Genomic DNA, 19642 nt, shown 5'->3' on the forward strand with positions numbered 1-19642 from the left:
GCTGTAATACACAAACCAAGTCAGGAGCAGAACTGACAGGTGTGTGTGATTAAATTATGCATCATTTAGTCATAACATTATCATGACCTTCTGACAGAGAGCATAAAAGAAGTTGTAACACACATCATATTTAACTGACGTCACTTTCAAATAACAGCCCTGAAGCAAGAACGTCTAATTTAGCTCCAAATCTTTTTCACTTGACTCCTCTCCTCTCCACTTGTCTCTTCCTTTGCGTGCATCGCCAATGGGAGGGTCGTAGAGGCACGGTGAGAAATCGAGGATGTACAAAATCAGAAGGGAATTATGGGTCAGTTACCTTGAAGCGCATTTTGGTGGCACTCTCTCAGCTGCTTCCATAAGTTTTCAAAGAGATCAGGTGGTAGGGGCGTCCCACTACTCTGTCCGGGGCTGCTCATCCTCCATTCACGTTCAAAACTCTCCACAAGCTCCTCTCTGCCGACAAAACTGAAACAGAAAATGTTTGGTGAAGTATCTTTCCACTTCGTACTCTGAGTCTCAAACACCATCGAGCTATTAAATTTGTTGACTAAAAACTTTAATCAACACCATGGACATGATGCTACATGTCATTACAACTTTTTGACCCATCTGTTATGGGTCAGTGTGTTAATTCAGACAGAAATTAGAAAACATGTTGCTACACTATCTCACATTTTGTTCAATCTTCAGAAATTTGTTCACAGGCTCCAAGTTCTATACAACATTTTGGCTGAAATTTGAGATTCTCATGTTTTTTCCAAACCTGAGAATATCTCTATTTTGAATTACCCTTATTTTGGGTTCAGTATCTCAAGAACTATAATTCCCACCGTCGAGAAATTTAGTGAGGACACAGAGGAAACTGTTGTCAACAAATCCAAATGGTGAAAAGGCTCTAAAAGAGGCCAAATTGTTAATTATTGACAGTTTACATTGAAAAACAATGTGCAGAAACTCACAGTGAAGGTGGTACTGGGGCCCCATACAGTTCCCGTTATTGTATATATAGCTTTATATCCATATTTAAAACTAATAATACAGTCTTTGGTCAACATTTGATCAACCTTTGAGATCTTTAACATTATGTGTATTGAACCATTAAATGGCTTTCCAGGTGATTTGTGGGTGAAAACACAAACCTTTCCAGGCCTGAAAACATATAGAATCTATACAATTCAGTCAAAGATATATTACACAGACATTTACACTATAAATCCTTCTTGTGATGCTTTGTTATGCTAACCTAAATTTGCCAGCATGTACATTAAATGTTAAATGACTGCCTAGTTTACCACGAACAGCTGATATAAGCTTCCTAAACATGCTAGCACAACACAATTCATTCAATCAATCATTTGTTGTTTCTCTGCTTTAAGTGGAAGCTTTAAAAGAGCTAGCTGTTAGCTTGTACTGCTGCCTCTACATATTCTCATCCACCACTTTGACAACTGTACACACACACACACAAAAAAAAAATCATTATCGCTAAATACGGCTCATAACATGCGATGAGTTCACGGTAAAAGGAGCAACAAACGGATTCAGACTTACGTCAAAAGGTCCAAGTAAAAGCAGAGAGATAAACAGTAAGCTAACGTTTACATGTAATTCACTGCTCTACTGTTTTGACTTCTTATGAAAATCTAAATTCGCGGGCCGTGTTGCATCCTGGGAAGTCATCTTCTTCTTCTTTTTTTTTTTAACTTGTTCTTCTTCTACATGCAGCGGAGGCGCTCTGCTGCCACCCACAGGCCATTTGTAGAATTACACCGACACAGTACAGTCACTCAAATGTATACATACGCTTTCATGAAAGAAAAGGCAAAATTAACAACAGTAACTCAAATAACTAGAAACTGAAAAAAGTACTAATAAATAAAAATTTGTTAAATTGTAATTTAGTGAAATAAGACGTTTCTTTTGAATTGTGGTTGAAGAGAGTAATTAAAAAAATTAAAATGTCCTGGACAAATTAGAGCACTTTGCTGATGAGCAGTGTTGTTGTTCAACAAAATATTAGTTTATGGGCCCCATCATGCTTGTTTACTTGTGTGTTTCTTGTTTGTTAGTTTTTTTTTAAATATTGCTGTTAAACCACAATTCAAAAGCAATGTCATGATGTTCGTTACATTTTTATTTATTAGCAGTGACAGCTGTTTTTCTCCCTTCTTTCTCTTCGAGTCCAGCAGTGTGGATAAACCCAATTGCAGGTTTTCTTCATTCATACAGGTAGATCACATTTATAATGCACCATCTACTATTTTATAGCTTGTTTTCCAACAATAAACTGCTGCTATATATACCACAGATCCCCTCTATGTTGTGTAGTATGCCAGGTTGTGTAGTGTTAGAACTGTATGGCTAAAATATGATTTAATACTTGATTAATTGTACAAACCAGCCACTGGACATGGCAACTGAGGTTGTATTGATACGATTCTCCTTGAGCAAATATTGTAGCTTCAAATCCTTCTTTTTTTGTTTTTTAAAGTAGATTATTGTCACAAAGCCCTTGAGGCTCAATACAAGTGAAATAAGATAAGCATGATGATTTTATTCAACCATATCTGTAGCAGCAGGAAGGCACAAATCTGAAATATCCTTCTACAAATTCCAGTCGATTTTAATATTATTTCTTTCTTACGACTGGGGAAGGGGCTGTGTTTGCTCCTGTGTGTTTGTATCCAATAACGCAGAACAGAAAATAGTGGTTATTCTTATATTTGTTTTTATTTTTGGTCTTTCTTTAGAATACAAAACAGGAACCAAAATCACAAAAATAACATTTACAAAACAGATCATTTAACTGAGGTGACTGAGGCAACATAGAAAAGCATGTCTGAAACAGTGATACTGGTGGGTTAGCCTGGAACCTTGAGGTAAAACAGCGAGCAATGTCAAAAGGTCCAACATCTTCACAAACTGTTTTTTGAATTAGTGCCTTCGTTCAGTAGTGCTATTCACAAATGGAGTTTAACAACATCATGTTTTCCTATCATGTCCACAGTTAGCAGTGATTTACTGATGTAGTGCTTCAGACCTACCTAAGAACAAACTGATTATAGTGACATGTAGGTCGAGACTTCTAAGCATGTCGCACTGTATGGCACCATTTTCAATGGTTTCTATTTTAATCTATGTTCATACACGCGCACAGACACTCACACACAACACTGTTCCTCCTCATTCACTCTCTTTAAATGGGTGCAAATGATTTCCAACAACTTCCTCTGTCTGTTCCCCACCAAGAACACTTCTGGCTAAAGTTACTGAATAGTTTTAACATCAATATCACCCGAGCAGGAGCTGCTTCAGACTTTTTTCTAAAATGCTTAACAGGGCAGGAAAAGTAAGAACAGAGTGATTAAGTGCTGGAATGGCCGTCAGTCAGAGGCACGAACTCAAAAGTCCCATCTTTTTTTTCCTAAAATACAAAAATGGTAAGACATAATGCAAACACTGCATCACTGAAAGAAACCATAAAAACCTAGCGTCACTGACCTAAACACAAAGCGGTGAAAATAGTACAGTTTGGTCTGCGCTTGGTTACGCAGGTATGTTTTTGCATGAGCGAACGTTTCTTGTCTTTTCTTCTTTCACATTTAAGACATGGTCACTGGTGATTCAGCATTGCAGATTATTACTTCTTTTTTTCGTTTCTTTTTTATTATTTTTTTTTTTTTAGTTCCTTTGGATGTGTGCCTTTTGTTGAATTTGCATCTGTCACAGCAGGTAGATTGAGCTAGCATTACTTCATATATCTATATATACACATGCATTCAACATCATATGTATCCCCCAAATTAAAAAACAAAACAAAACAGAAAAAACAAACAAAAAAAGGTAACTATTCCAAACTCCCTTTTCACCACTTAAGAGTTTAAGCTATAAAAACCTGCATGACAGTCCACAAAAAGTTTTGCATGGAGGCTTTGCAGTTTGATGTGAGATATGCAGCAGGTTGTCGAGGTGCTGGCGCTGGGGGTGTGGCATGGAATGCAGCCTTATTCCATCAGGAGGGGTCATGGGGATGGGCCTTTTATTCACCCCCTCCCTGTCCGAATGGGCCTCTTTCTATGTAGTTGGGTTTTAGATTCACATTATGCTGGAAGAAGAGTAATCGGTTGCGGACGCCGCCGGGGCAGGTCTTCACCAAGAGCAAAAAACACTGGAGTAGAGTGTGAATGCATATCTACCATCTTCTAACCTGCAGGGAGAATAAAAGGCGTAAATACAACCTTAAAGCTGCGTGTATTTTTGCACGTAAGCGTCTCCGTTCGTCGTACTCACGCTTCCCTCTCTTCACCACTGCGGGGGCACGTAGCTGTAGCTGGGTGTGCCAGGAGGCCGATACGTGGGCATCGTGACCGGGTGGGGGGCAACAGGCGCTGGTGATGGAGTTGTCAACAAAGTTCCTGAGGAGCAGAGCCGTACATATAAATCATGCATTTTGTATTCAATATGAAAAAAAAAACAGACTAAAGTGATGAATCGCTCACCAGCTGACATAGCCATGGTGGTGCCAGCTACCATCCCCATGGCGACACCGTTGGGGCGGGGAGGAGGGATGGGCGGGGCGTACATGGCCGCGGGCATCCCATTGGGCTGGACCACCGTCGTGTGATGGATAACATGAGGCGGCGCAGCATACAGCGGCTGTGTGTAGTACGGGCCTTGCTGTTGTGAAGGTATTAGTGCCTGGAACAACAAGTACAGCACCGCAGTGAAGTCAAACAGGATAAAGAGAAACAAGCGAGCGTTTTAATACCACCACCGAGGGTCTAACTCACTGACCTGTGCATAGGGGTTCTGTTGGGGGTAGGTGCTCCTGACAGGGTACACAGCAGCAGGGTAGGGGTTTGGTGAGGAGGAGTACGGTGGGACAGTCCCTGTGTTGGGAGAGCAGGACATTTTGAACGGAGTGCCCGGAGCGTAGCCTGCAGAGAGAGGAAGACGCCCTGCATTAGTGCTGTTTAGTCAGGATTTATAAGTCCTTCTACTCAGTAAACAAAGACTTCAATCAGTCCAGTTAGAATATTTTTTTTACAATCTTGAACAGATGCACAACACACAGAAGTACAAGTACAGTATCCATTCTTATCTTATATTTAGTTCAAATAAAAATCTAATCATTTCTAGTTAAGTGCAATCAGATCCAAATCATCTGGGAGGTGTTCATGACTTCATTCTCACCACTGGAGAAGGCTGGGTTGGCTCCTGCATAGACGTTGGGAGTGTATGCTGGGGCAGCTGTCGCGTAGCCAACAGGGAATCCAGCTGCCGTGACCACAAACAGAAAAACAAATTCAATGCTTTCCTTGGCTTTGGACTGTTTTCTTGTATTTAGGACATAAGTTTAAACCACTATAGTAAACACATTGAGTTACCTGGGTAGCCCAGACCCTTGGTGTTGGTGAAGGGGACCCCTGTTGGTGCAGGGCTGTAGACCGGATTCATCGTGGCTGCCTTTTCACAGATGCTGCGATGAAAGAAGCAAAGAAAATATGAATTAAAGAAGGTGCTGCAAAGTAAATGATTTAATATAACTAATTAGGAATATTTGACATTTGATGCAAAGACCATCTGCGGAAATCCAACACAGACTGTTGTGCTACCAGAACTCCTCCGGTAGAGCTCCATGGGATGGATGGTTTGATAATTCTTTAAAACGTCAACCTTCTCTGCTTCCATCATCTTAAATGTTGATATTTTCCTTTTTTTTGCACTCTTCTGACAGTGAGCTGAATATATTTGGGTCGTGGACAAAACAAGACATCAAAGGACGTCATCTTGATTTCCCGGCATTATTTTTAGACCAAACAACTAATTAATTAATCAAGAAAATAATCAACAGTTTAATGAACAATGGAACAATTGTTATTGGCAGCCCTGTTAATGAGACTGCTCACTGATAAAGTGACCTTTGCATTTGGGACTGACCAAAGAATGTTGAATGTCTTTGTTTCAGGTTGCTGGAGTTGGGTCATACTGATAAATAACTGCTCCAAAAGAGGCTGTTTGCTGGCAAAAACCTTTGTGCAAAACCTTAACAGCATAACTTGGTTTGTTTGCCTTATTTTAGACAGAGGCTCCATGCTTTCCCAACTATAACTCTATTAATAGGCCTCAGTTACTGGAGCTCTCCCAAGTGGAACAGGATAGATTACATCTCCACTTATGCCCCAAAAAACCTGAGATCAAACCGTCTGTTATGGCAGCACTTAACATCGACTAGAACCGGTAAAGGCAACACAAACGTTGCAGTGGAGATATAATTGTTCTTCTCACTCTGGGCTGTCGGGGGCTCATATAAAACGACCTTGATCGGTCGCATCACTTTTGCTTCTTCACGCTCTGATCACACATTGACCCACAAACTGAAATGACAAGGGGCGTGTGATCAGATACCTGGCATATTAAACATGGTGTCACACAGCTTCATCACTGCAGCAACACTACAGTAGGCTTTTGCCTACAAATTCCATTCAATAAACACCTCAGCCTTTCAGCGTTCATTGTAATTGGATATCATTTCAGCATCAGTACTGTGTGTATTCCTAACAGCCACATCGCAGGAACTCAAATACATCAACTTCTTGTGTTAACACATAATGAAAACCTGCATGTTTCTCACTTCCCATGACTAATCTACCACACAGGCTTGTTTGATGTAAAACAATTTAGTCATATTTTAGGTATATTGGATACAACCCCCCCCCCAAAAAACCTGCATTTACAACTAAAATGACTATTAATGTGGATGTCTTTCTCAGTGTATTACTATGTAAAGAAGGTTCCAAACTGCTTTTTTCCATTTTCTTATGCAGTTATACTATTTTAAATAAATACTCCAATCATTTTAGAATCCCAGAAAAGAGAAATATCACAATTTATTTTTCCCAATATCATGCAACTCTACTTAACATTCTTTACCACATGAGGTATAAAGAAACGGACATCCTCCCTACGCATATAGAAAGAGTTTTGTAAAATACCTTCCTGCTTTTCAGTTCAACATTTTACTTCCATTACCAGGAGAAACACCGGCTTCTGCTCCACATCAGATCTGTTGTTCTTGTCCACAGACAGAGCTGCTGTGCTGCCCTCTAGCTGTGCTTCAAATCCCATTACATCACTCTCTAAATGTGCTCATTCAAGTAAAAACCTTTACCAGTGAATGAACCACTTCTATAACGGTGGAATTACTGTCATGACAGCAAAGTGAATAAAAAAATAAATAAAATAGCAGCTCTTTGTGCAGTTATGAATACAGTACAGGTTTACATGTGCAGTGGGACTGTTACTGGAAATAACAACCTACATGTTTAAATGAAACCATCTCTGTGCATCACACACACACACACACCAGCTGTACCAGTGTGTGTTTCACCTGCCCAGGGGTGAACTAAATCTTTTGGTAGATTTAAAAAAAAAAAAAAAAAAAAAAAAAAAATCATTTTTTAACTACCGAAATTGAATAAAAATCACTGTCTTGTCTAAGTATGTATTTGTAAATTATATCTTTTATGTATACAGATAACTCTATATATGCATATGCACATAACATATACATAAACGGTTAATATTTTTAGTCACGTCGTACGCATGTCGTCATGACAGTTCAGTTTTATCGCACATACACCAAAACACAAAGTAGGCAGGAACAGTGCAAAGCAATCCAATACGTAAATGTCTTTTTAACAAAAGCATTGCTCACTTGTTTACTTGTGAGCTTATTTTTCTCCAGCTCCTAATAACACCAAGGTCTCCGTGTATTTTCTTAAAGGTGACGTTGCCTGCAAAAATAAAGATGGCAACCTTTAAGTGGAAGAATTTTGAAAGGTGAACGTAGCGGGGCTTTGTTATCTTCAGCTAGCTTAGCCCACAAGCTTCACAAAACTGCACCACCTGCGGCTAGCGAGGCGTGTTCGCCGTCGCAGGTAGGCTCCGGTGTGCAGACTGACCCGCTAATCACCTGTCTGACCGCGCAAAACCGCCGGACTGTCCCCGGACAGCAGACAGATGGGGACAGCTTGTCAACAGGCCGCATAGCTCAGGAGGCAGGCAGCCAAACAGCTGTGTCCCGCAGTACCGCCTGTCCCAGCAATCAACATCACTCACAAACCCTCGGATTTTTATAATAACCCACAATAACTTACCGATAACAGTTTTCACCGTCCGTTAGTCTCCTCCTCTGGTCCTCTGCTGTAAAATGAAATTTTAGCTAGCTGGTGTTTTGCTCCCAGATGCTTTGCTTAACTCTTTTGAGCACACCGTCACTTCCGTGTCACGTCACGTGGTCCGCGATAATAAAATACCACTTTCTTTTCTTTATATTTTCCTAACGCAGTGTGTATTTTTGCTTTTTATATTTAACCTAAAGCTTTTTTTTCTCAACAAACAAAAATTCGAATTATGAATTTTAAAAAAATCATATAATTTCTAAGTAAACAATGGCATCATCTAACACAGTTCACATAATCGGTGCTGGGTTTTTTTACTACACAGTCGCCACTTTGTGACATTGCAGCGGTGTAACGTTCAATATCGTAACACTGCAACATTGGAGCGATCCTCTGTGAGCTCATTAATATGTCTGCTCTGCGGTCCTTGCAGGCAATAAAATATATTTCACCTGAGCTTGGCGCTTTGTTTTATATAGTATCATTTGAACACTGCATTTATGTGGTTTTGTGGCACATTTCAAATAACTCGTAGTATTGCAAATAAATTTCCATGTTTTGTTGACACCAGCGAAATGAGTGTATTGGCTCTTCCAGGACCTTGACGCATCGTTTCCATTCAGCCATTGAACTGGGAAGAGTCGGGTCCATACTGTTGTGGTTTTACTGCGACCTACGTGTGGTTTTATAGGTAAAATGTTGCTATTTAACTTATTTTAGGAGTCATCCTACGGTGTAAGGTGCAACTCTTCGGTCGGCTGGTGTCGTCGGTCCACAGCAGGGCTATAATGTCTGGAGCGGCCGGTGGGGGAGGAGGCTCCTCCTGTTTGGGCGCAGCAGCGGCTGCCAGTTGCAGCTCCGCCGGCTCTCCCTACGCTGCTGCAGCCGGGGGAGGCGCAGGGGTGGCCGGGAGGCTGCCAGCCCGGGTCCTGGAGCACATTTTCTCCTATCTGGAGCTGTCTGACTTGATGGGGTGCGAGCTGGTGTGCTGGCACTGGAATAATATCCTCGCGGATGAAAACAGCGAGGTGTGGCGCAGCCTCTGCAGCCGGTCTCTGAGCGATGAGGCTCTGCGGTCAGACATCCTGTGCAACCTGCCCACCTACAAGGGGAAAGTAGGTTCAGCACACTGGCACACCTGTGTTCTCTGGGGCCGAGTGGACGGTGATTAATGACGAACTCCGTTCAAAAATCTGCCTGTTTAGTGGCGCTGCAGCTCTGCTAGCACGGAACATGAGTGTCAACGTGCTTCTCATTATGAATCCATAAACTGTATTACTGTATGCCGGAAGACTCTAATGAGTCTTTACTAATATTTTATAAACAGATATAAAGGAGAAAAAATAGCTGTCTTTTTTTCTACAGATCCAAAATAAATGGGCAGATTCTTGAATGGCGTTTGGTGTACAGTTGTTTTGAATGACACTGAGCAGATAAAACCAGGTCCACATGAGATAGTGGTCCTCTGTTTTATCACTGGAGCCCTGAGTGGGGTTATCATTGTTGCATAACTGTGTGTACGTTGGCCCACAAGAAGCCAAACCTGTTTTTGAACCAGTCTGTTAATGGGACTGTGTATAGGAACTCAGTATTTCTTAGAGACACTTGGAGGTCCCCCAGATGTTGCTATAAAATACCTGAATCCAGTTTTACATTTTAAAGAGAAATCTTGTTCTTCTGCTCTGTATGGTTATTAAACTAAGTCTGAATGTTTGGATTCATTTATGTCACAACATAACACAACATAAATCCAGCACAGTGTCTCATCTAGTTGTGCCAAAATGCTTTTCTAACAGACAGTGTTTCACCATTAACCATAACAGCTGTAATATACCTGATCGATCACCTGTCCTCCTCTACAGCTCAAGGCCTTCCAACACGCCCTGAGCTCCCACGACTGCTCACGCAACGTTTATGTGAAGAAGAACGGCTTCACCCTGCATCGCAACCCCATCGCCCAGAGTACAGACGGCGCACGTGGCAAAATTGGCTTCTCAGAAGGCCGGCATGCCTGGGAAATCTGGTGGGAAGGCCCTCTTGGCACCGTGGCCGTGATAGGCATTGCCACAAAGCGGGCGGCGATGCAGTGCCAGGGCTACGTGGCCCTGCTGGGCAGCGACGACCAGAGCTGGGGCTGGAACCTGGTCGACAACAACCTGCTGCACAACGGGGAGGTCAATGGGAATTTCCCGCAGTGCAACAATGCACCCAAATACCAGGTAGGAGCCTTGTGTGTATGAAGTAGCTTTGAAATTGTTTTGTGTTTGTGTGATCCAACACGTGCTCATGCTTGTCCACAGATCGGGGAGAGAATACGAGTGATCCTAGACATGGATGACAAGACGTTAGCCTTCGAGAGGGGTTTCGAGTTTCTCGGAGTAGCGTTTCGTGGACTGCCCAAAGCCTGCCTGTTCCCCGCCGTGTCTGCAGTGTACGGCAACACTGAAGTCACCATGGTGTACCTGGGAAAACCTCTGGACGGCTAGAAGCTGAGCCACCGTTCCGTTAAAACTTCCAAGCTCCCCGGTGTGTGTGCAGGACTTCCTCCGTCACCAGACCGCTGAACCCTGTTTGTTGTACACTTTCCAGGTTTTTGGAGGCTAAGTGGTCATGTTTCTTCCAACCAGAATAACTTTATTCACACGAACAAAGAGGACTGTCGGCATTTCTACTTCAACGTGAACCCAGACTGGACTGGACAAACCGCAGGGAAAAGGAATGTGTGGTTGACCGACATAAACACGTGGAACTTGTCCACTTTTACAGTTTAGCTGCTGAGCTGTTTCACTCACAGGTCAGGGGAACATTATTTAACGTCATGCAATTCAGACTAACAGCGCTGAACATTTACTTGAGATTTTACGTCTGCTTGAACGAGGCCAAAACTACTCTAGACTGTGGCAAATACTTTAAGATATCATTTTAACGAGCTGTTATCAATAGTTATCTGTCGTATGAGTTAATGGAACCAACTCATTGTGGATCAACGCGGTTTAGCTGTAATCGATGACTGGAGTATGACGACTTTACGCCAAACCAATGTGACATGATGTTCTGTTCTGATATGGACGACATGCAGACCAGCTGTCGTGCACGTGCATGGATAGCGGTGTATGAACTGAAGCATCTCCCCGTTTAAAATACTCACCCAGTAATGGTGGATACTATACCTGTAACATGTGTGTCCTTTTTAATGTGCTATTGTAGTATTACACATTATTTATTTCTCGGTTTTATCCATGGTACTATAGATTGTGTACGGTTCAAAGACCTGAAAATAAAGTCTACAAGGTGCCACTCTTAGAATAAAGGTGCTTGTTTTGTTTTATTTTTTTTTTTTATTTTTTTTTTTATTGAGGAAACAGAAATAGAACTAAGAACAGGAACAGCTAAGAACAACAACATAGCATCTTCATAACATAAGACAAACTTTATTTGTCACATACACAATTATACACGGTACAATGTGTAGTGAAATGTGTTTAGTACCTGCATCCAGCTGCAATAAAAAATAAAAATAAAATAAGATACCTCAAATGCTCAAGAAATATATATGCATAGATAAATAAAATAAAATCTAATCTAATAAAGCAAATGTAACATGTGCTGTACAAGGTGCAAAATATTTAAAGGTGCCAGTGTGTAGTGCATCACAGTCCAGTTTAAGGCTCAGAGTCGAGCAAACAGATGACCTGAGGGAAGAAACTCTTCCTCATTCTCTCAGTCACAGTCTTTAGGCAGCGATAGCGTCGGCCTGACGGCAGCAGGGAAAAGAGGGACTTTCCAGGATGGCTAAGCTGCTTCAGGATCTTCATAGTCCTTGACCTGCATCGTTGGGTGTAGATGTTCTCTGGTACTTTGTCCTGGCCCTCAGCTCATCCAGCTTGTTCTCCAAAGACTGGACATTGGCTCGTAGGATACTTGGCAGAGGCGTCTGGTGTCTCTTGTTTCCTTTGGGGCCTTTTCCGTGACCTGGAGCCTGCGCGTCCTCCATTGTTGTTGTTGTCGGCTCCCCGCAGAATGACCTGAGGCCAAGCCGGGTCCAGAGAAAAGGTGGCAGGAACACAGTTTAAGTGCCGTATTCCTATGTTTAGGAGTGTCTCCTTGTCGTATGTGCGACAACACAGCACAGGCGAGCTTAATAAATTAAAAATAAAAAGTAAAATCGCTATATGCAAACAGAAGGTTGGAGCAGGTACGACAGCAGCCGACCTCACCGCTGCCATCTTCGAAAAAGATAAATAAATGAATATAAAATCTGCAGCAGTCATCATTATTTGAACGGCAGCTTTACATAAAGTCAGATCTTATCGGCTCGACATGTTCTGTCCATTTTGACCAAGTTCTATAAAATTTGCAGTTTTAGTCAAAAATACACTTTTTCCATTTTGTAGTTTCTTGTATAATGTTGATCCTCCTTTCTTGGTTGCTCAGGCTCATCTTCTGGTGACGGCCTTTTTACTTAAAAGAATGTAAAGTAGTTTCTTGTCTCCACTGCTGAGGCCATCCAGGACTACGTTACCAACACACACAGTTTCAAATAAAAGGGGGAAACCATTGAGAACACAGTTAGTACACGCTGATGGATCCCAACCCAGTGCTCTGGAATAATTTGACAGCTCCAACAAACATGGAAACGGTACGCTCCTTCAGTGCCACACCTCCAACAGGCACCTCTAGCTCCCAGCTATCTTTTTTCAGGCTGCTGTAATGAAAAAATATTTTTCCAACAGAATTCATGCCAGATATTCGAACCAGTCGAGACCCACTGGATTTCACAAATGTGCTCCCAGTTCTCCTCAGTTATTCTCTTTCCCGTACCCCGCAGTATGTTGTTCTACGTGGATGCTTGTTTTAATGTGTGCGCGGCACAGATTGGGCTTTTACGACCCAGTTTGTCTGCGTACGCACAGACAGGAACTCATTTCCACTCCATGTTGCTTAAATCAGCCAATGCAGATACCCTTTTTTTTCAAAGATATGAGCACAAGGTTGTGGAATTACCTCAAAACCCAAAATAAAGACCGCACAGATACCGACTGGCCTTTGTACAGATGGCAGAGAAAGAAGAAAACAACTCCACTGTGTGAGCTGTCACCACCTCTTCAGATCTGGATCATTCAGATAAACAGAAAGCTGCAGCGGGAGCATAGATTTGGAAAAGGAAAAACAAAGAATGTGAACATATAAACCTCCTCCCCCTGCAGCTCTTCCCTCTACTGTAACCGCCACCGTGTACTTCTACTACATTCGGCTGAATTTTGCAACCCGGCAGGCCGTTCTGACCCACGATCCTCTGCACGGTTACATCACACACTTCGAGGTCTCTTGAGCAAGTATAAATAACCTTGAGCTGCTGAGAGCGAACAGGCAGGTCGCAGCTCATGTCACATGAAGGTCAAAGCTTAAGGCGCAATATTTTGATGAAGCATGAAACAGTTTAGTGAGAGCAGCTGGAGTATGAACTAAACTAAAAGAAGTATGAGATTTGGAATGCAGACATTAAAAGTCAGCAGCTTAGCCCAGGTTTTAGAAACACACTCTGTCAGTGAGAGTCCTCTGTCTAACCCACTGTGTCTCCACATCCTGTTCTTATGTATCTGATCGGTGAGAAGCCCTCTGATTGGCTGAAATCTCCCCGTCACAGACTACATTAAACTAAAATGGAGCCAAAGAACATGCAGAAGTCTAGCTTCCTCTCACATCATGTGAAATATGACACGCTGAAAATCTAGTGTGGAATTTTTGTCCATGAATGTCAAAAAATATCGCCTACACCAGCTTTAAATGTTCCTCAATGTGCTGAGAAATTAGACTTTCTTTATTGTCATTGCACAGAAACACAATCGTGAATCTGGCAATGAAATGTCGTTGCTTGGCTACCAGAGTACACAGAACTGTAACCTGTGAGGCAGTAATTTGTTAATAAGTACTGTAAACTATAACTATAAATATATCTGTATATATAAAAGTAGTGCAAGGTTTAAAAAAAAAAAAGAGATAAATATAAAACAGAATAAAAATAACAGTGTCGAGACTATATATATATGAAATATTTCTCCTTATGTACGCAGCAGCACTGTCCCACATATTGCACAGATAATTAAACAGTCCGGGGAAATGTCATTTAATCATGGACCTAAATAAACAATTTGAAAAACCCACTGACGAAGAACAGGGCTGAAAACTGAGCTGTTTTTCTCAACCCATGAAAAGTTGAATTGTTTACAGGAGCAAAATAACATCTGTATACAGGCGCTACTATCATATATATGAGATGAATAACTCCCCATATATCACAAGTACACTGTGCTGCTAATATGGTATAAATGAATGAAATAAAAACATGCAGCTCAAAGTGTGCAGCCAGAAGAGTAGCTCAAGGCTTTCCATTCATATGTTTTAATCCACATAAGAGGACGGAGACTCATAAGGACAGCAGGCGGTGTTGATGCAGAATAAGGGGAATGACCTGCAGTCCCCCCTCCAGCCCCGAGCAGCAGAACGAGTGCATTGACAGAGGTTTTTTTTTTTTTTTAGCAGATCAATCCTGCCTGACTCAATGATCTTTATCTGACTGAGATTTGTGCAAGTTAGACTGCATGGCTCCGACGACGGCTCTGAAGTATCAATATCGTATCTGTTCAGCGTATTGATAAACCCATGGTGCTGTCCGTGGTGCTGAAGGAGCAGATCTATAATATAATCTACTATATGAAGCCTGAATTTTCCCCCTTGTTCACTTTTAAGGCTCCTGAACACATCTGATGAAGTGACGAGTCCTCACCATCACATCAGGCTTTTTTCTATTACAGCTCCCCCACCAGGCAACGCTCTGTCTCCTGAACTCAAACACACGAAGTCTGACGCTTCTTCACAATCGCTTCTTACAATATTTCTCTTAGTTTTTATTAATATTTCTTATTTATTTTATCTTTTTCAGTTTTTGCTCTGTCTGGGCCTTCATGTCCTTTTACCTGCACTAAATATTGTTTTAAAACCAGTTTATTATTAATATACATCATATACGCTATAGAGTAATGGCACCTTCAGGGTCACAGTAAACAGTAGGAATGAACAAAACACCCCAGATAGACGCTGTAGCAGACTAAACCACCTCTAAAAGGGGACTGCAGCTACAGTTTTACTACAGATGCTTGGTGTAACAGGTGAATCTGAATCTAGGAGTAGAAAAAGTCAGATCTGACTGAGGAAACTGACCTGTAGTGACCGGCCTGTGCTGAGCTGTTCACTTTTCTATTTTGTGTTTATTGGAATTTAGACCCAAAAAAAAAAAACCAAGGATGTGAGTCGTGAACTTTAAAATGCTCCTACTTGTCGTGTATTGTGAGAAGCATGAGAAATTCCTTTTACATTAGTTTATTATAACATTTGGGCACCCTCCTGTTTAAAAATAATATCAAATCAGCTACTGTTTAAGGCTTTATATTAAATTTTGTTTGACAGGTTGATTGCATTTTGAATCAAGCAATGATTATGAGTGTTTTAGTGTCTCTTAATTCTTTTTCAGTTTAATTCATACCAAGTAATGTCAGGTTATTCTAAGATACTACATGTTTATATGCAGTGTACAGCATGTGACCTGCCTAGTTATGTTAAGATTAGCGTAAAAGCAAATCCTCAGCCGTGACAGTGGCTCCAGTGTTGGTCTCAGGCTCAGTCACTTCACCACTGTCCATCCATCCATCCATCATCTCTACACCTTAATCCTCACCAGGGTCATGGGGGGCTGGAGTCTATCCCAGCTGACTCAGGGTGAAGGCAGGTTCACCTGGACAGGTAACCAGTCTATCACAGGGCTACACTTAGAGACAGACAACCAAGCACACTCACATTCACACCTACGGACAATTTAGAATTAACCTCAGCATGTTTCTGGACTGTGGGAGGAAGCCGGAGAACCCGGAGAGAACCCACGCTGCATGAGGAGAACATGGAGACTCCACGCAGGAAGATCCCGGATGTCCTCACTGGGACACAAACTAGCAACCCTCTAGCTACGAGGTGACGGCGCTCACCCTACTGGAACTACTTGATGAAAGTGTTAGATTCGTGGGCCCTCATCTAGTGCCACCATCAGGTCAAACTGTAGTTTGCTCAACACTTCCTGTATGAACAAATACTGGTGGAAACCCATGCAAGAAATCGTGGTGTCATCTTTGCCTCAGACCTGAAATTTTACAGATTAACTCCGTGGTGAGATGGTGTGTTTAACTGAGCAAAAATACCACATTAAAATCCTCTGACTCACTAGCACTGTGACTGCTGCATTTATCTTCTCGGTTCGATCATTACAACTCCTTGGATCAGGGTATCGGTCAGTCCTCACTGTCTCGTCTCTGCTGCTGCTACCAAAAAACAGCATCCACACACTGGCTACTTGCTGATGTCTTTTGTTCTTGTTCATAAAGCCATGCATGCATCTGGTTACATTTCTCTGCTCTATCAAAGCCTCGTAGATCCTCAGAACAGCTGCTGTTCACTGCTGCATGATCAATAACGGTCAGTAAAGGAGCTCTTTGCAGGAGCAGCAGTTCCAAAGCTTCAAAATGTAAATGTTCTTCCTCCATTGGCACTTTAGAAAAAAAATCTCCAGCTGTGCATGTTTTCAATGGCTTTTGGTTGTTAATAGTTTTGTATTTTATGTTTATTTTATTTTAAATTTTGATCTTAGAAGTTGTTATCCTATCCTTTTTTTTAAATACAGTATTATATATTCATATTATTTTTGCTTTATAAATTGACTTTTTCCTCATTTTTATCCTGCACATATTTCTGTCGTTGCAGCACTTTGGTCGGCTCTGGTTGTTTTATAATGAGCCACATAAAAAAAACAAGACTAAAAACATTCTTATTAGTTGTGTTTAATGTGTTTGAATGCTCACGCTCAAAAATATACTCAGAAGATAGTCAATTAGTTGCCAATTATTATGTTATTTGCCAATTATTTTCAGTACATTTTAAGAAGAAAAAAAGTCTAAATTCTTTTCTATTTTCAGGTTTCTTTCCTACTTTATGACAGTAAACTGAATATCTCTGGTCTGCAGACAAAACAAAACATTTGAGGACGACATCTTGGGCTTTGGGAAACACTGACTGACATTTTATTGATCGTAAACTTAACGATTAATCAAGAAAATAATCGACAGATTGATCAGCAATGGAAATGGTCCACTGCTCACCAGCAAAGTGCTCTAATTTGTCCAGGACAGTCTTTATTTATTTATTTATTTTATTATTCTTTTTAAGCACAATTCAAAAGCAACATCATATTTCACTAAATTCTAATTTAGCAAATTTTTATTTATTATTACTTTTTTCAGTTTCCAGTTATTTGAGTGACTTATTGTGAATTTTGTGCCTTTTATTTAATGGACAAAGGGTGTGAATACATTTGAGGACGACTGTATATCTTTGTGGTGCATCACAATCACCACGGTTACAGGAAAAGGCCTCCGACGTGTCACAACGTACGGCGTGTCGAAAACAGGAAAGCAAAGCAACGGTCTTCCGTCAGCATCGGCGCTAACTGGAAGTGGATATCCTTAAAGAGCACAGAGTGTGACCTGAAAACCTAAATGCCCTCCTGTGAGCGTGCCCTCTAAACCGGAGCGCTGTCAGCTTCCCTTTGCTCGCATGGAGGCTTCAAACGCAGCCTTCCTTCACATTGTTTAACTCAGATAACCTCGAAGCAGTCGTTTACAGCATTGTCATGCCTCGTCTTGCTGTTCTCTATTAATTATTTATGCGGCTGATACAACAGTGACTCAACCTATATTCAGATGAAAGGCCTCTCACTGCTGTAAACACGGTGCGCTCTGGGTGAATACTGGACGATGCACTTTACATTTCAGCCGCAGCTCGCTTTGAAATTTACAGAATCACATCAGCGTGACTCATAGCTCTGGATAAACAGACACAAGTGCGGCACACAGAGAAATCTTAACCTTCATCAGCTGGAAGGCATCAGAGTGCCGGACTTCTATAGACGATTGATTGAAAATGTGCTGCCGGTGCTAAGAGCTTGGCTACCTCGCTTCTCTGTCTGAGTATCTGCTAATACTCTCTAGTTTCTGTCCCTGAACGTCTGTTTTTCCTCGGACTTGTCTGTCAGCGCCAGCCTCTCCGTCCCTGATACTTTTAACCGTGCTGTCTCCGGACTGTGTTCTCTAATTGCAGCATCCGTCCGTCAGGCTGCCTGTCTGGACCTTCTGCTGCTCCATTAAACCTGCTGTTTGATGGCAGTAATTACAGCTCATCATGTGAGAGAGGACAAGCAGGGCGGCTAATGTGTTCTGAAGGTTTGCTCATTTGTGACCTTCTCTGGAGACAGTTTGGGATAAATGTTGTTAAATCAGGTGTTTTTTTTTTTAAAGGGCATCAGTGAAGCAGAGGGTGAACTCAGAAAAGCCTTCAGTGGGATTTAAGTGGATTTTTGTTCATTGCTTCTTGCTGCATAGTCCTGCATACACAGCGTTGCTCAGCTTGTGGGTGTTTTGTCCTCATCTGAAGGAGAAGAGACGCTCACCAGGGTCATTGGGGGCTGGAGTCTATCCCAGCTGACTCAGGGTGAAGGCAGGTTCACCTGGACAGGTAACCAGTCTATCACAGGGCTACACTTCCAAGCACACTCACATTCACACCTACGGACAATTTACAATCACCAATTAACCTCAGCATGTTTCTGTGGGAGGAAGCCGGAGAACCCGGAGAGAACCCAGGCTGCACGGGGAGAACATGGAGACTCCACGCAGGAATATCCTGGGTGTCCTCACCGGGACGTGAACCGGCGACCTTCTAGCTGTGATGCAATGGTGCTAACCACCGAGCCACCTGAATTGGAACAGCCATCTTTAAACAGAAGAGAGGATCCATCACTAATCAGATCCCTATAATGCAGTCCTGAGATCTCATTAACCCTCTTCAGGACTTTTGGGGTCTTGTGGACCCCAGGCCATTTAGTTTAGGTGACAGCTATTGTTTTTAGGTTGTTTTTTAAAATATAAAAGAGGGACATTTGTCATGCATTTGGAACCAAAAATACGTCAACTTATCAGAAGATGTATTGAACATATAATATAGAAGTCTATAATGAATACCAGCAAATGTTTTGCACATATTCTTTGTTGGGCTCCAATGGACCCTGAAAGACCTTCTACGTATGAAAGTCCTGAACAGGGTGAACACCTTGAGACATCCCTCACCTGGCAGTTCAATAACTATCCACACATCGGGGCACTTCAGTGTCGGCTTGTTAACTACAACAAAAAAGATCTGAGACTCCACACCAGTCAGTTACAGTTACTGGAGCACTGAGGGTGAACTGGTGAACGACAAGAGACACACTATGATAAAGCACCTGTTTCTTTTTTTGTTTTTTGTTTTTTTTTTACTTGTTTGCTTTATTTATTCATTTATTTTTATTTTTTTAAATG

General features: G+C 41.7%; 2 protein-coding genes across 2 annotated transcripts; one reads left to right on the top strand and one right to left on the bottom strand.

The window, feature by feature from the left end:
- Positions 1 to 2714: 2714 nt before the first annotated feature.
- LOC103356147 (myelin-associated neurite-outgrowth inhibitor) lies at positions 2715 to 8278 on the bottom strand. Its single transcript, XM_008280212.1, has 7 exons — positions 8163 to 8278; positions 5391 to 5482; positions 5197 to 5280; positions 4798 to 4940; positions 4503 to 4701; positions 4294 to 4418; positions 2715 to 4210 (listed from the first exon to the last, which is right to left on the bottom strand). Exons 2-6 carry the CDS (start codon positions 5458 to 5460, stop codon positions 4306 to 4308), a joined length of 609 nt encoding a protein of 202 aa, XP_008278434.1. The 5' UTR covers positions 5461 to 5482; positions 8163 to 8278; the 3' UTR covers positions 2715 to 4210; positions 4294 to 4305.
- Positions 8279 to 8848: 570 nt separating this feature from the next.
- On the top strand, positions 8849 to 11492 carry fbxo45 (F-box protein 45). The gene is made up of 3 exons (XM_008280211.1): positions 8849 to 9301; positions 10049 to 10405; positions 10487 to 11492. The coding sequence occupies exons 1-3, from the start codon at positions 8975 to 8977 to the stop codon at positions 10670 to 10672; spliced, it is 870 nt and encodes a 289-aa protein (XP_008278433.1). The 5' UTR covers positions 8849 to 8974; the 3' UTR covers positions 10673 to 11492.
- Positions 11493 to 19642: the final 8150 nt, after the last annotated feature.

This window comes from Stegastes partitus, unplaced genomic scaffold (assembly GCF_000690725.1).
Source record: "Stegastes partitus isolate 25-593 unplaced genomic scaffold, Stegastes_partitus-1.0.2 Scaffold186, whole genome shotgun sequence".
Classification (NCBI taxonomy): domain Eukaryota; kingdom Metazoa; phylum Chordata; class Actinopteri; family Pomacentridae; genus Stegastes; species Stegastes partitus.

Coding starts and splice junctions, on each gene's coding strand:
- LOC103356147 (XM_008280212.1), bottom strand. CDS start 5,460: ATGAATCCGGTCTACAGCCCTGCACCAACAGGGGTCCCCTTCACCAAC. Junction 5,281..5,390: donor CAAGGGTCTGGGCTACCCAG/GTAACTCAATGT, acceptor TGGTCACGGCAG/CTGGATTCCCTGTTGGCTAC. Junction 4,941..5,196: donor CAACCCAGCCTTCTCCAGTG/GTGAGAATGAAG, acceptor CTCTCTCTGCAG/GCTACGCTCCGGGCACTCCG.
- fbxo45 (XM_008280211.1), top strand. CDS start 8,975: ATGTCTGGAGCGGCCGGTGGGGGAGGAGGCTCCTCCTGTTTGGGCGCA. Junction 9,302..10,048: donor TGCCCACCTACAAGGGGAAA/GTAGGTTCAGCA, acceptor CCTCCTCTACAG/CTCAAGGCCTTCCAACACGC. Junction 10,406..10,486: donor ACAATGCACCCAAATACCAG/GTAGGAGCCTTG, acceptor GCTTGTCCACAG/ATCGGGGAGAGAATACGAGT.